General features: G+C 36.4%; 1 protein-coding gene across 1 annotated transcript in view; it reads right to left on the bottom strand.

Annotated features, from left to right (window-relative positions):
• RNF17 (ring finger protein 17) overlaps positions 1-17,120 on the bottom strand; it is a 132,420-nt gene that overhangs the window by 79,257 nt on the left and 36,043 nt on the right. Inside the window, exons 10-12 of the mRNA XM_069079711.1 lie at positions 10,573-10,877; positions 8,036-8,122; positions 6,830-6,988 (exon numbers count right to left, since the gene is read on the bottom strand). Of these exons, the coding sequence (XP_068935812.1) occupies positions 6,830-6,988; positions 8,036-8,122; positions 10,573-10,877 (551 nt within the window). The remainder of the gene's footprint in view (positions 1-6,829; positions 6,989-8,035; positions 8,123-10,572; positions 10,878-17,120) is intronic.

Raw genomic sequence — 17,120 nt, 5'->3', positions numbered from 1 at the left:
TCTCTCTCCCTCTTCTCCAAGTCAAATCCTCTTCTTGATCCTTTCATGTTCCCAAATATTCCCTCCCTAAATTACATCTCTAGCTTTCAGTATAATTTGAAAGCATTCCAAGTAACCTTCAAGATTCCTTTCTTTCTTCAGCTCACCTTTCTTTTGCTCCTTTTTCCACAACTTTTTCCCAGGTTTATATTCTATATTCCAACTGAGCCCTAACTGGATGTATGACTTGTAGAAAACTTACATCTCTCATTTTGTTTATTCATCTGTATAAAATTAAGGACTTGGCCTAGATCATATCTAAAGTGCTTTCCCATGAAGACGAAGCAGTACTTATGGGAAAATTTACATCTCTAAATGCTTTATCAATAAAAGAAATCACATCAATGAACTGGAAAAGCAAATAAAAAACTACCAAAAGAATAAATTTTAGGGGTGGCTAAGTGGTTCAGTGAGTAGAGCCCTGGCCCTGGAGTCAGGAGGACCTGAATTTGGATTTGGCCTCAGATACTTAACACACACACAAAACTAGCCGTGTGACCTTGGGGAAGTTACTTAAACCCCAATTGCCCTCCAAAAAGCCAAATAAACAAATTTTAAATCCCCAATTAAATACCAAAATAGAGATCTTGAAAACAAAATTCGAGACTAATAAATTTGAAAAAATATAAAAGACTACTGAATAAGTAAAACCAGAAGTTGGTTTTATTAAAAAACAAAACAATAAATCAACACCCTGAGGAAGAAAATCTCCCAGATCAGATGGATTTACAAGTGAATTTTACCAAACACTAAAAACAACAATGAATTCCATTACTATTTAAATTATTTGAAAAAACAGAAGTTGTAGACCAAATTCCTTCTATGATACAAATATAGTTTTGATACTTAAAACACAGAATGCAAAAACAGAGGGAAAAAAACTACAGACCAATTTCCCTAATGAATACTGATGCAAGCATTTTAAATAAAATACTAACAAGGAGATATCACAAAAATCAATGACCAGTTGGGATTTATATAATTTTTATACCATATTTATATCATAAATGAAGAGCTGATTCAATATTAGGAAAATTATTAGCAAAGATGACCATATCAATAACAAAAACAACAAAAATCATATTGTGTCAAAAGATGCAATGACAAAATACAAGTATTTTGTATGACAAAATATAAGTCCCATTTCTATTAAAAATACCAGAAAGCACAAGAATAAATGGAGCTTTTCTTAAAATAAGTAGTACCCAAAACTAAGAACAAACATAACTGTAATGGAGATAAGCTAGAAACCTTTATAATTAGACCAGGGATGAAACAAAGATGTTAATTTATCACCATTACTATTCAATATTGTACTAGGAATGATAACTACAGCAGTAAAAAAAAAAAATAAGCGGAAAAATAGGCAACAAGGAAACAAAACTATCTCTCTTTGCAAATGATATGGAGGTCTACTTAAAGAACTTGAGAGAATTAACTAAAAATCTAGTTGAAACAATTAACAACTTCAGAAAAGTTGCAGGATATAACATAAATCCATATAAATCATCAGCATTTCCATATCCTACTAACAAAACAAGCAGGAAAAGAAAGAACAAGAAAGTCCATTTAAAATAACTGCAGACAATATAAAATACTTGGGAGTCTACCTGCCCAGACAAACCCAAGGACTATATGAACACAATTAGAAAACACTTTTCATACAAATAAAGATAGATCTAAACAACTGGAGAAATATTACTTGCTCATGGGTAGGTCAAGCCAATATAATAAAAATGACAATTCTACCTAAATGACTTATTCAGTACCAATCAGACTACCAAAAAATTATTTTATAAAGCCTGAAAAATAAATAACAAAATCTACCTGGAAGAATAAAAGGTCAAGAATACCAAGGAAATCAATAAAAAAAAAAGTGAATGTAACCTAGTATACCAAATTTCAAATTACACTATAAAGTGGTAGTCACCAAAACAATCTTATCTGGTACTGGCTAAGAAATAATGGTGAATGAGAGGAATAGACTAGGTATGCAATACACAAAAATAAATGACCACAGTAACTTAAGTATTTGACAAATCTAAAGATCCTCAATATTAAGGCAAGAACTCACTAGCTGACAAAAACTGCTGGTAAAACTAGAAAGCAGTCTGGCAGAAGTCAGGTATAGCCCTATATCTCACACTAAGATAAGGTCAAAATGCCTAGATATCTGGAGTAGAAACAGGACCTCCGTGTGGCTCCGGCTCCCACCACCTCCAATCCATATAAAAGGGGACTCTAAACAAAATTTGGAGCTACAGAGCCCACAAAATGACACAGAGAAGCTAACCTCCCACTGAGGACAGCCCGGCAGGCCAGAAGGAATTGGCCAGCGCAGCGCTCTGGGAGCCGAGCCCAGTCCCACGCTGAGGTTTTAGCTCCAGGGTGGGCCCGACCAACCGCAGGTTGGAGGGACTCCAGATCACCAGTAGCTGTGGCCGTTTCAAGAACTATCAACACATAGATGCTAAGGACAAAGTGAGAGGTCAGTGCAGTATGGATTTTGGGACACAATAGCTGGAAGTGCGTTGGCTTTTGCCCCCAGGGTGAGAAGGCACTGAGGACTGCAGCCCAGCCACCACCATGTGGCAGCTTCAGCTCCTGGCCTGCAGAGTGTAGGGCGACCAAGCGACCAGTCTGAGGGGTAATCACTCTTGCTTTAACCTGCTTGGGCCTGGATTGTAGTCTAGAGCGGAGGTCCTAGGGTGCGTAACCAGCTTGACAGCGTGTGGAGGCTTCAGAGAGGGAACCCAACTAATACCTCAGGCAGCTGAGAAAACCCCAGAGTTTGGAATGAAGGTCCCCCATCTGATGGCAGACTCCTACTGCGGCAGAAAACCCAAAAGTCAAGTAATTGAGTGGCAAAATGACCAGGCAAAGGAAGCAAACCAAGCAAAGCAATCCAATATTAGACTCCTATTTGGGGGACAAAAAGATCTAAGCATGGAACAGCAGGAATACAGTGAAGTCAGAACTCCTGCACCAAAAGCTTCTAAGAAAAATATGAGCTGGTTATAGGCCATAGAGGACCTTAAGAAGCAAATAATAGAAGTGCAGGAAAAATTGGGAAGAGAAATGGGAATGATGCAAGAAAATTATGAAATGAGAGTCAACAGCCTGACTGAGGAAAATCACACCTTAAAAAACAGACTAACTCAAATGCAAAAGAGGCTCAAAAAGACAATGAGGAGAAGAAGGCCTTAAAAAGTCGAATTTGTGAGATGGAAAAAGAATCTCAAAAGCTCACTGAGGAGAATCATTCCTTCAGAATTAGAATGGAGCAAATGGAAGCTAGTGACTTTATGAGAAATCAAGATGCTGTTAAACAGATCCAAACAAAGAATAGAAGGCAATGTGAAATATCTCATTGGAAAAACCACTGACCTGGAAAATAGATCCAGGAGAGATAATTTAAAAATTATTGGACTACGTGAAAGCCATGATCAAAGAAAGAACCTAGAAATCATCCTCCAAGAAATTCTCAAGGAAAACTGCCCTGATGTTTTAGAACCAGAGGGTAAAATAGAGGTTGAAAGAATCCACTGATCACCCCCTGAAAAAGATCCCAAAAAGAAAACTCCAAGGAATATTATAGTCAGATTCTGAAATTCCTATATCAAGGAGAGAATATTACAAGCAGTCAGGAAGAAACAATTTGAATATTGTGGAAACACAGTCAGGATAACCCAGGATCTGGCAGCTTCTACACTGAGGGATCGAAGGGCTTGGAATATGATATTCCGGAGATCAAAGGAGGTGGGATTAAAACCAAGAATCACCTACCCAGAAAAACTGAGTATCATGTTTCAGGGGAAAATATGGTCATTCAGTGGAATAGAGGACTTTCAAGCATTCTTGATGAAAAAACCAGAGTTGAACAGAAAATCGGACATTCAGATACAAGAAGCAAGAAAAGCATGAGAAGCTAAACAGGGAAAAGAAATCATAAGCCATTTATCAAAGCTGAACTATAAACATTCCTACATGGAAAAACAATAATTGTAACTGATGAAACTTTTCTCAGTATGAAAATAGTTGAAGGGAACAGAAATATAAACATATATATGTCTATATCAGAGGGTATATGGGTGTATGAATACATATGTGAATGTGTGTATATATGTTTACAGGTATACATAGATAGAGGGCACAGGACCAATTTAATAGGAAGGGATGATACATAAAAGGTGAAATTAAGAGGTGAGAGAGGAATATAATGAGAGGAGATGGGGAGAGACAGAAGGGGGTAAGCTATCTCATATAGAAGAGGCAAGAGATAATGGTTACAATAGAGGGGAAGAATAGGAAGGCAAAAGGGAATGGGTCAACCTTATTCTCACTGAATTTGGCTCGGGGAGGGAATGACATACACACTAAATAGGGTATCTCATCCCACAAGAGAGTAGGGGGGAAGTGGATGAGAGGAGGGATGATGGAAGGGAGGGCAGGCTGAGGGGGAGGGAAGTTGGAAGCACCCACTTTTGAAAAGGGATGGGATAAAAGTAGAGAACAGAACAAATGGGAGGTGGGATAGGAGGGGGGTAAATATACTCAGTCTTTTACAATATATCTACTATGGTAATGTTTTGCATTAGCTACACATGTACAACCTGTACTGAACTGCTTATCTTCCCAGTAAGAGTGGGTGACAAGGGAGGAAGGGAATGAATCTGGAATTCAAAGTTTTACAATCAAATATTTAAAATATATATTATATATAATATATAAAATATATATACTATTTTACATGTAATTGGGAAATAAGATATACAGGCACTGGGGCACAGAGATCCACCATGCCCTACTGGAAAAGTTGAAGGGGATATGGGAGAAGATATGGTAGAGAGTAGATTGGAGGAAGGGATATCCTGTGGGACTGCTATTTTGGGGCGGTGAGTAGGAGAAAAACAGGGAGAAAATTTGTAACTCAAAATCTGGTGGAAATGAATGATGTAAATGAGAAGTTAATAAAGCATTTGAAAAACAAAAAAAATTTTTAAAAAGGCTAGATGTCTTAGATGTAAAGGTGGATGTCATAAGCAAATCAGGTGAGCATGGAATACTTTATCTGTCACATCTATAAATAAGGGAAGAGTTTATGACCAAGAGAGAGAGGGTCATGGAAAGTAAAATGAATAATTCAGATTCCATAAAATTAAAACAGTTTTTGCAAAAACAAAATCAATGCAGCCAAAACTAGAAGGAAAAGGGAAAAATTTTGTACAGCAAGTTTCTCTGATAAAGACTTCATTTCTCAAATATATAGGGAACTGAACTAAATTTATAAAAATAAGTCATTCCCCAATTGATAAATTGTAAAATGATATGAAGAGGTATTGTTCAGAAAAAGATATCAAAGCTATCAACAGTAATATAAAAATGCTCTAAATCACTAATAATTAAGGAAATGAAAATTAAAACAACTCTGAGGTACTACCTCACACCAAACAGGTTGGATAAGATGATAGAAAAGAAAAGGACAAATTCTGGAGGGCATGTGGAAAAATAAGGACACTAAAGAAAGCCCTGTTAATGGGACTATGAATTTTCCAACCATTCTGGAGAACAATTTGGAACTATGCCCAAAGAGCTATAAAACTGTGCATACCCATGGACCCAGCAATACCACTACTAGATCTATGTGGCAAAGAGATTAAAGAAAAGGGAAAAGGACCTATTCATACAAAAATATCTACAGTAGATCTTTTTGTGGTGGCTAATAAGTGGAAATTGAGGAGATCTCCATAAATTGGGGAATGGCTGAATACACTGTGGTATATGATGGTGATGGAATGTCCTCTAAGAAATGGCGAGCAAGATGGTTTCAGGAAAACCTGGGAAGACTTATATGAACTCATACAAAGTGAAGTGAGCAGAACCAGAACATTATACGTAGTTACAGCAGTACTGTAACAATGATCGAATGTTAGCTATCATATTTTAGATCAAAACTTAGCTACTCTGTTCAAGTCAACGATCCATAACAAAGGACTCGATGAAAATCGCTTTCTACCTCCAGAGATAGAACTGATGAACTGAGTGCAGACTGAAGCAGATTTTTTTCCACTTTATTTTTCTTGCATTTTTGGGGGGGGCAACATGACTAATACAGAAATGTGTTTTGCATGATTTCACTGTAAAATGGGTATCATACTGCTTGCCTTCTCAATGGGTGGGTGGGGGGGTTGGAGGGAAAGAGAATATGGAATTAAAATTAAAAAAGAATGCTAAAATATAAAATATAAACAAATGTAGAAAATAACTCCCCTCCCTCCAAAATTAAATTCTGTCCCAGCTCTAAAAATTCTGCTATTATGTAATCCTAGTTTGTGCATTTAAAATTAAGGGGCCACATAGTCAACATTTTTGTTTGGAAAATACCTATGAGCAACCCAAAAAATATGCCATGATAAAAAGTGCGGTAAAAGCAAAATGACAATAAATTTACTAATTGTTTTTCTTTGTAGGTTTCACTTGGTCATATTATCTCCCAAAATATTTCCTTTATCATAGGCTAAGAAGTTGAATAATGTTATATTCCCTGACCATTTAATAATTTTTCAAAATCATCTATCTTTTAAATGTTTACAAATATATAGGATGTGTTAAATTAATCTACTTACAATAAATATAATAAAGAAACATTTAGGAGACTACTATAGTTTTCCTGCTGTTCAGGAGCAAAACCTATATTCAGAGATTCTTCTACCTATCCAGGTCAACATTACCATATTAAAGTATCCTTGATGCAAAAATATTAACATTTTGAGTGATATTTCTTAATTACCTAGCTCCAAAATATCTGAAGGACTGAGGCATAGACTCTTGTTGCAAAAATGATTCAACTTCTTTTCCAATACTGTTGCATTTTTCTTTTGTGAATACTTCCGAATATAAAAGTGGCAAGGATGTATTACATGGCTCACAAAAACTAGTTCTAGAGAACCTGCAGAAGAGAGTCATCACACAAACTAAATGAGTAAGATATAAGTTGGGTTCTAATTAATGACCCTTACAAAGAATAATTTGCAATTACATTTTCTTAGAGAAATCAATGTTCCAATCTCTAGAACACTGAGGTGTCCTAAAAGATGTTCAAAACAGAAAAGGCTTTTGGTCACAACACGTGGAACACATAAAATAATGAATTCTTCAAGTCTCTGATAATATGGTCTGCTCACAATTTACCAATGGGCATTGTCCCCAAAGTTCATTAAGTCAGCTGTTTGGAAGTTAGAACACATTTTCCTTTTAAAGTAATATTGGATGTGGTGGTGGTAAGTGTTCCAGGTTACCCCTAAACAAGCCTAATCATCTCAGAAATGAACAGGAGAAAGCAATACTTCTGTGATACTGATAATTTAACAAAATGGAAAAATAATATTCAAACAAAACAAGACTTCTTATTCCCTAATGCTGACCCTTGATGAACTGAAGTTTTAAACAGATGAGGAAAAGGCAGAGGATTAGGTTGAGTAATTTGAGGGAATTCCCAGGACTTTTAAGAGCTTTAGAGGTTAACATTGATTATAACTCATTTCACTTCAATGCATGAAACTTAGCCTTTTCTTCTCATTACTGGTATATAATTGTATACAACCCATAAATCTGTCATCCATAACTTTGTGGGGGGTATAGTAGGTGGGGGCATGGGAATTGGACAAAGATTGATACTGAACTGAGGTGCAGACACCTGTTCAGCATAGCCCTTTGCAGTTCAGAACTACTGATCAAGAGTCAGCCAGTCAGCCTCTGGTAGCTGGGGTTGCAAGTGAGTGTCACCATATCTGGCTGCCTATACTTTAAAAGTAGAAAGAAGTCAGAAAGACTTTCATTAAAAAAAAATGGCTTTACAGAGTTTAGAATTTAAATGGATTAGTTTTAGCTACCAAAATAATTCACTTTATTTCTAAAAAAGTGCTAGATAAATGAGGTGTTAAAATACATACTACAAATCTCACAAGATCAGATATAGGTAGTTGTTGTAATTTACCTGCTTTCAGTCCAGAAGGTACCAATTTTTTCTGCAAAGGTTTTTTTTGATGTCTAGGAGCCTCCACAATGTGCTCTATGAAGTATGCTTCACCAAAATAAAAAACAAATGCAATTGTATTAATCTTGTTAATGATGACAATAGCATATAATATTAAAAGTTATGCTTGAAATGGCAAGACATTGCATCAGAAATTAATGGAATGATGGATTCTCCCAACTTTCCAGAAATTCTTAAAATAGTCTATTGGCAGTAAGATTATCACCTAAAGTTTCTTTCTATTCAGTGTCATTTTGAAATAACCAACCAACAAGCATTTATTTATTAAATGTCTTCTATATGCCAGGAACTGTGCTAGACACTGAAGTACAATGAATGACAAAACTGCTCTTTGAAAGAAGCTTACATTCTAAGATAAAGCATATACGTACATATATACAGATTATAAATAAAATATAAGTAAACCAAATTGGTTAATACACATTAATTTGAGAGGAAGGGTACTAGTAGTTAGGGTGATCACAAAGTGTTTCATGTAGAAGTTGGTGCTTGAATTAGATCTGGAAGGAAAAAAGGGATTCTCTGAGGTGAAGAGGGAGCAGATCCCAGGTATTGGGGATAGCCAATGCAAAGTTATAGAAATGGGACTAGAATGTCACATGTGATGAAGAAAGAAGGCCAATTTGGCTGGATCATAAAAAGTGCAAGAGGGAGAATAATAATTGATGAGGTTGGAAAGAGGCTGTGGCTGCTTTGTGAAGAACTTCAAAGGCTAACCAGAAAAGTTTAGATTTGATAATAGAGACAAATAGGGAGTGCCACAGAACTGGGGAGGGAAAGGACTTTCACATGGCAGATTTGCATTTAAGGAAAAAATCTTTGGCAGCAGTGTGGATGATGGACTGTAATGAGGAGAGATTTGAAGCAGGAAGAACTATAAGGACCCTGACGCAGTAACACGGGTGAAAAATGATGAAAGCCTGAACTAAAGCTAAAGCTGTATGTGTACAAAGAGGTTGAGTGAGGGAGATGTCATGAAGATAGAAAAGGCAAGATTTTGTAACTGATAGTATGAGGTGAGGTATAGTGAGGAGTTCAGGATAATGCTAAGATTACAAACTTGGGTGACTGGAATAGTGATGTTTGGGGGAAAAAGATAATGAGTTTAGTTTTCACCATGTTGTTTTAGATATATGCATGACATCTCATTTAAAATGTCCAACAGGTAATTGGTAATACAGGACTGAAGCTTAAGGAAGAGAATAGGACTAAATATCTGTGAGTCATCTGCACAGATATAATAGTTAACTCCATGGAAGTTTATGAAGTTACTGAGATAGCAAAGAGAAAGAAAGTGGCCTAGGGTAAGATCTTGGGGTGGGGGGGGGGGGTACAACCACAATTAGATCAATTAGATGGCATGATATGGATAATGTGCCTGCAAAAGAGACTGAACTGCTAAGACAGGTAGGAGAAGAACCAGGAAAGAACAGTATCACAAAAACCCAAAGAGGAGAGAGTATCAACGAAGTCAACCACATCAAATACAGCACAGTGTCAAAGAAAGATGAGAACTGAGAAAAGGGTCATCAGATTTTAGAAATTAAGAGATCACTGGTAACTTTGCAGAAAGCAGTTTCAGTTGAATAGTGAGGCTGGAAATAAGACTTTCAAGGGGTATCGGTGAATGAGAAAGTAAAGGCCTGATGTTTAAATAATTTTGTCAGGGAGTTTGGCTGAGAAAGGGAAGAGAAATGTAGGACAAGAACTTGAGGGTGTATTATGGTGTAGTGAAGTATTTTTAAGGATAGGGGAGAGATCTAGGTGTGTTTGAAGGCAAAAAAGAAGGAAGCAGTACATAAAGTAAGAAAAAGAGAAAAAAGCAAAATTGTTCATGGGCACCAAAAGCAGCCCATACCAGGTCATGCTGCCTATCTTTTAAGCAAGGTGCTAAAGGTAAATAAGACTGCAGACTATGGTAGATATTTAGCCTTATATCACAATTATTTAACTGTATAGCATTTTACTTTTAAAAACGTTTTATATATTCATTGGTAAGTGGTAAAAGTCTTTGTATCAGAAGAATTTAACTTGAGTAATTTCTACAAGGATTTTGAGATGTCACTAAGAAATGAGGCTGAGTGAAGAAGATACACAAAAACTACCATCATTTTAGTCACACCTTATACGGTACATCTAAATTATGTGGACTAATTTTTCCAATGCTTTATCAAACCAATCACATTCATAAATAACGTATCAGATGAACTCATTTAGCTATCACCACAATGAAAACACGGATGGCTATAAAAGTGCAGAGAGGGAACAGAAATTAGGGACAGAGAAGGGAAAAACCAAAGGGGCACTGACAGATACAACAGGTTTGGGATCATAAGGAAATAATACTAATCTTCTTAAGATCTGCAATGTCAGCAGGAAGCTAGTTAGTAGAGTAAGAAAGATACCAGTCTGGAGGCTTATCTCTTCCCTTACAAATGTGAATTTTTATTGGGATGACTTAATTCCACTTAACTTACTTTCTTGATCCTCTTCAATAATTTCTTCTATGATCACATCAGGGCTAGATCCCATCTGAGGTAAAACAGCAACAGTTTTAGGGGAAGACACAGACACTCTTTCATCTTGGTGCTGTGTACTCTTTACTTCTAAACATGAATCGCCAGTCTCATGCTGTTTGGGGGGCTGTGCTTCATCATCTGTTGCAGTAATTTCAAACTTATTCTTTTCTACAGACAGGTATGTGTCACAATTTGAAGATTCCTTCTTATTAGTATGCTTGTGAACATTCTGTCCAGTGCCTTCACTGTCTTCAGAACGAAATCTATTTGGAAAGCATTTAGAGGATGTTTAGGTTAATGCATCTTTAATGCCATTTATTCATACTCATTTAATGTGGTAGTAATTTCCTTTTTATGATAAATTTAATATTCAGATAGCTCTAAGGGAGCACTGCAGTAGCATAGGTACCCCCAGGTCCATCAAAAGTACTCTAGAGAAAATAAATTTTTACAGACACATCTTCTCCTAGACTGAAGAAAGAAGTAGGTGAGAATTATAAAAAAAAAAAAAATCCATGTAGATTCAGTTTAAGTAAAACAAATACACTCAAAACAAATATTCTTAAATCTATCCACTGGTTGTTGCCTTGCTATGTGGCAGGAAGGAAGGGGAATACCGCCAGGCAGTCAGTCAAGAGACAAGAAGCCAGTCTGGGAATAAAAAATTTGTTCCAAATACTCCCAAGAGTATTGTCAATAACTAAATGTGAAAATATTCTACTTCAAAATACTGACAATAACTTACTAAGAATTACTCCCTTCCAGTCACTGAGGACATATTCCTACTAATTAAGGCTAATACCTATACTTGCCATCCTCAATCACATTCCCATGTGCTTCCTCCATGTGCTTGCTATAGCAATTATCTATTACCCTTTCATCGTTGTTCAGTCTTTTCCCTCCCCTGTCGTGTCCAACTCTTTGTGACCCCATTTGGGTTTTCTTGGCAAAGATACTGGAGTGGTTTGCCCATTCCTTCTTCAGATCATTTTATAGATGAGGAAACTGAAGCAAACAGGGTTAAATGACAGGGTCGCACATGGAGGAAGGGTCTGAGGCCAGATTTGTACTCAAGATGAGTCTTCCTAACTCTAGTCTTGGTAGTCTATCTACTATACCACCTAACTGCCTTTATCACCCTTTAGGAATCTTCAACTTCTCCCTTACTAAGGATTCAATACCTGCCTAAAAAAATTTAAAATTTTCCCCAACTCTTAAAAAAAAAGTATTTCCTCAGCTCTTGTCATTATTTACTTCTTGGAGTTGTCCATAACAATGTGGGAATTTGTTTTACTTGACTATATGTATTTCTTACCAGTTCTGTTTTTGTTTCTTTTTATTGGTGGACAGAAAGGAGTTGGGAGGAGAAAAATGAAATTCTTGTTAACTGAAAAATTTTAAAGGAAAATTAGAAGTTGTCCATACTGGATTTTCAACTTCATCATCCACTTTCTCCTCATCCCATGCAAGGGGTCTTCTAACAACACCAGTCTACTGAATCAAATTGTTTCCTCAAAGCTTAATGACTTGATTGCCAAACCAAATGACCTCTTTTCAGCAGAATTTTTCTTTTACCTCTTTGCAACTTCTGACAGCTGACCATATACCATCCTACTGATAGCCTCTTTCCCATAGTTTTGGGGACACAAAACTCTCCAAGGTACCTCTCCCACCTTTCTAAATACTCCTCTGTCTCCTGGACACATCATCTTTCTGATCCCTTAAAGTGAGCATTCCCCATGGGTCTATTTTGGGTCTTGTTTCTCTATACCAGGGGTGGGGAACCTGCAGTCTCAAGGAGACATGTGACCCTCTAGGTCCGCAAGTGTGGCCCTTTGACTGAATCCAAACCTCACAGAACAAATCCCTTTAATAAAAGGATTTTTCTGTGAGGTCTGGATTTAGTCAAAAGACCAAACTTGAAGACCTAGAGGGTCACAGGTTCCCCACCCTTGCTCTATACCCTTTTCCCTCAACAATGTTATTTACTCTCAGGACTTCAACTCTCTATAGATAAATATCCCAATCTTTTATCTCTAGTACTGACCTCTTTCCCAAGTTACAGACTGACATTTCCCTTTGCCCACAAGGCACTTTTACCTGGATGTCCCATCAAACTGAATTACATCCAAAACCAAGCTCATTATCTTTCTTCTAAACTGCCCTTCATTCTGACTTCACTATTCTAAGGTTAACACATGTACCTCTGCCATTCTTGAACCTATTCCCTTCTGCTTCCTCCATGTCCTTGCTATAGCAATTGTCAACCCTTAGGAATTCTCCACTTCTTCATTTAACAAAGATCTCCCATTAATAATCTTTGGTTTGACTTTGATATCCAATCATTTTACAAAGTCCTATCACTGCATCCATTCATCCTTTATACTGTAATCACCTAACACAGGCCCTCAGTACCATCTGCTTAGATTCTTGCAATGGTTTCCTTTCAGATCTTTGTCTCCTCTTCCTCCCCACTCCAACCAAGTCCTCAAATAAATGCCAAAATGTTTATGTAGAAATCTAGTCATGACAACCCTCTGTTAAAAAAAAAATCAAGTTCAAACTTTTCTGGTATTATTCCAGCTTTTCATTCTTAAACTCCTATCACTCCCTCTCACAGATTCTTCACTCTAACTAAAAAGGTCTAATACGTACTCTAAAACAATCCTGTGCTTTCTTGCATCCATGCTTTTGTTCAAGATGATTTATAACTTTATTTCCTCAATCTTTTGAATTTCTGCCTACTGATACAACTTAAATGCCCCCATTTACCCATCCCCCTAGATAAAAGTTGTTAAACTCAAGCAGAGTCACATATTAATTTTAAAAACCACAAATATTACCTATGTTGTCTTGTGCTTTAGTAAATATTTCCCAATTACATTTTAATCTGGCTTGGGCAGCCCTCTAAGATTCAATTTGACACCTCTGCTCTAGATTAGCACTCCTTAAACTATGGGTCATGACCATGGGGTCACGAAAAATTTGCCAACAGTTAAATGTAACAAGTTAAAAAAGTAAAACAGCAAAACAAACAAACCCAAAACTGAATGTACAATAACCAAAAATTAATTAAAACTCAAACGTAATGAATCTGAGGTGTTTCAGGCAGTGCTTGCCTGTGTTGCACCGCACAACTTCGTTGCAGCCTTGGTTCTGAACACAAAGCATGTGCACTTTGCACTGCGAATGCCCTCAGATCATGAAAACGGGAAAAGCGGTCCCAAGTGGAAAAGGCTTAAGAAGCCACGCCCTAGATGACGACCTTTCTCCTAGTTTTAGGATCTCACACAACTTTATACCTCATACATTTATAATGCAAAATACATGAATTTTTGTGTGTAACCACTAATACCCATCCACCTACGAGTTTATGCAACTGGATTATCTTTGATATCCAATCATTTGCAACCTTTCTCCTTTATTCATACTGTAATTACTCTAGTACAAGCCCTTAGTCTCATTTTCTTTTTTTTTTTTGCTTTTTAAAAAACTTCTTTATTTTTTGTCCGTGTTTTCTTTTGAAACATGGATAATAAAGAAAATATGCTTTGCATGATCTCACATGCACAATATATATCAAACTGTTTGCCCTCCCAAGGGAGGGGCAGGAAGGAAGGAGAGAATTTGGAATTCAATATTTTTTAAGATGATTGTTAAATTTATTTTACATGTAATTTGGAAATATTTAACAAAATAAATAAAAATATGGCTTTTAAATAAATTTTTTAGTTTTCAACATTTATTTCCACAAGATTTTTGAGTTACAAATTCTCCCCCATCTCTCCTCTACCACCTACCCCAAGAGAGCAAGCATACTGAATACCCTTTCTCTCAATGTGTTCTCTTATGTCCTCCCCTATTTCCCCTCCTCCCTTATTTTCTCGTCGGGCAAGATGGATTTCTGTACTCCACTGCCTGTATATCTTATTTCCCAGTTGCATGTAAAAAAAAAACCAATTTTTTTTTAACATTTGTTTTTAAAACTGATTTCCAGATTCTTTCCCTTCTCTCCTCACCCACCCCCACAGGGAAGACAAGCAATTCAATACAGACTGTACATGTGTAGTTATGCAAAACATTTCCGTAGTAGTTACATTGTGAGAGACTAACTATATTTCCCTCCATCCTATCCTGCCTCCCATTTATCCTAGTTTCTCCTTTGAACCTGTCTCTTTTCAAGTGTTTGCTCCTAACTACCCTCTCCCTGAATCTGCCCTCTCTTCTATCATCCCCCCTCTTATTCCTTTCCCTCCTACTTTCCTATAGGATAAAATACCCAATTGAGTATGTATGTTATTCCCTCCTTAAGCCAAATCTAATGAGAATAAGGTTGACCCATTCCTTTTCACCTTCCTGCTCTTCCCTTCCACACTTTTCTTTTGCCTCTTTTATGTGAAATAATTTACCCTATTCTCTCTCTCCCTCTCTCCTTTTCCCAATATATTCCTCTCTCACCTCTTAATTTTATTTTTTAGATATTATCCCTTCATATTCAACTCATCTTGTGCTCTCTATGTATACATGTACATACATATACACACATATACCCTCCTACACATACACATATATAGTATACATATATACATATATATTTCCTTCAACTATCCTCATAACTCAGTCTTATTTTCTTAGACACTTGCAATGGCAATGCCTATGAAGGCAGAGGCCATGTCAAACTCTTATCTAATTTAAGATCTCATTCTACACAAACCAGACTTAAATGTCTGCTGAATTAGAATGACATGTCTAGAGGTCAAAGCACTGTGTCAGAGCCAACATAACCCAGAAAGAAACTGACAATTGTCTCTTAAATGTGAAGGAATTTTTTGTCTCTGGAAAAACCCTGGCTTATTTCTTCATGTCAAGTTCTTAGTGGTAAGTAGTACAGTTTATTATAGGAAAAAGAACTGAAGTCAAAAGACTTGAGTTCTAGTTTACCATTAACTTGCCACATGATCTTGGACTAGTCATTTCTCTTAAGCTTCAGTTTTCTCTTCAGATTAAAATACTATCTCTAATTTATTTTCTGAATGTGAGGTTTTTTGATTTTAAATAAAACAGCCTATCTTTTATCATAGTAAATCAATAAGAAAGGTTAGAATAGAACTCTATTTGGGAGAAGACAGAGGTTTTACACATTGGGGAGGCTAGGTGGCACAGTGAATAGAGCACTGGCCCTAGAGTCAGGAGGACCTGAGTTCAAATGTGACCTCAGACACTTAACATTTACTAGCCATGTGACTGTGGGCAAGTCACTTAAACCCAATTGCCCAGCGTTCCCCCCTCCAAAAAGCAAAAACAACAACAAAAAAGAACTGAACAAAAAAAGGTTTTACACAAAACCAATAGTCAAAATTGGAAGAAAAGGAAGAATAAGGGGGGAAAACGATAGAAATTTTTTTGCTAAAGACCTCATTTCTTAAATTTATAGACAACCTAAGTCAAATTTATAAAAATAAGGGCCATTCTCCAACTGATAGTCAAAGGATATGAACAGGTAGTTTCCAGAAAAAGAATCAAAGCCATCAATAGCCATATGAAAAAATACTCTAAGGTATTAATAATTAAAGAACTGCAAATTAAAACAACTCTAAGGTACCAGTTTACACTCACCAAATTAGTTAATGGGAAAGAAAAGTAAAAAGACAAAAATGTTGGAGGCGCTATGAAAAAAGAGGGCTGCTAATGTGGAGCTGTAAACTACTCTAACCCTTCTAAAGAACAATTTGGAACTATGCCCAAAAGCTATAAAACCACTGGACCCAGCAATACCACTTGGGTCTGTATCCTAAAGAGATAAAAGAAAAAGGAAAAGAACCTCTATGTACAAAAATATCTACAGTAGCTCTTTTTTTGTGGTGGTATGGAAATTTAGGGGATGAGGGTGGGGGTTGAGGGGTGGCTTCAGAAAACCTGGGAAGACTTACATGAACTGATGAAAAGTAAAGTGAGCTGAACCAGGAGAACATTGCACACAGCAACAGCAATACTATGATAGTGCTCAACTCTACGAGACTTAGCTACTCTGATCAAGCCAATAATCGAAGGCAATTCCAAAGGACTTAAAATGAAAAGTGGTATCTACATCCATAAAGAGAATTGAGGAATTCTGAATGCAAACTGAAGCATACTTTTTTCACTTACTGTTTCTTGCCTTTTTTGGGGGGGGAGGGGGGAGTTCGATATGGCTAATATGAAAATGTTTCACATGACTTCACATGCATAATGGATATGTTGCTTGCCTTCTTAATGGATGGAGAAGGGGCTGGAGGGAAATTACAACTCGAAATTTAAAAAATAATGTGAAATTTTAAATATAAAATTTTTTAAAATTAAATTAGAAACTAAGAAAACTACATTGCCCTTTAAAATTCACTAATGAATAAATTAAATAGGATGTTAAATATGGAGAATTTTTAAGTCTTCATTTACACATGTAGGGTTAACTTTATAGATGGGCTATAGGTATTGCAATTTGAGAGGATCGGGTTTACTTTTTCTGT

This window comes from Petaurus breviceps, unplaced genomic scaffold, assembly GCF_028583685.1.
Source record: "Petaurus breviceps papuanus isolate PSGF00001 unplaced genomic scaffold, PetGlider_PUasm1.0 91133, whole genome shotgun sequence".
NCBI lineage: Eukaryota > Metazoa > Chordata > Mammalia > Diprotodontia > Petauridae > Petaurus > Petaurus breviceps.
The sequence above is the reverse complement of the archived record's forward strand: the minus strand, read 5'-3'. Positions and strand labels throughout refer to the sequence as shown.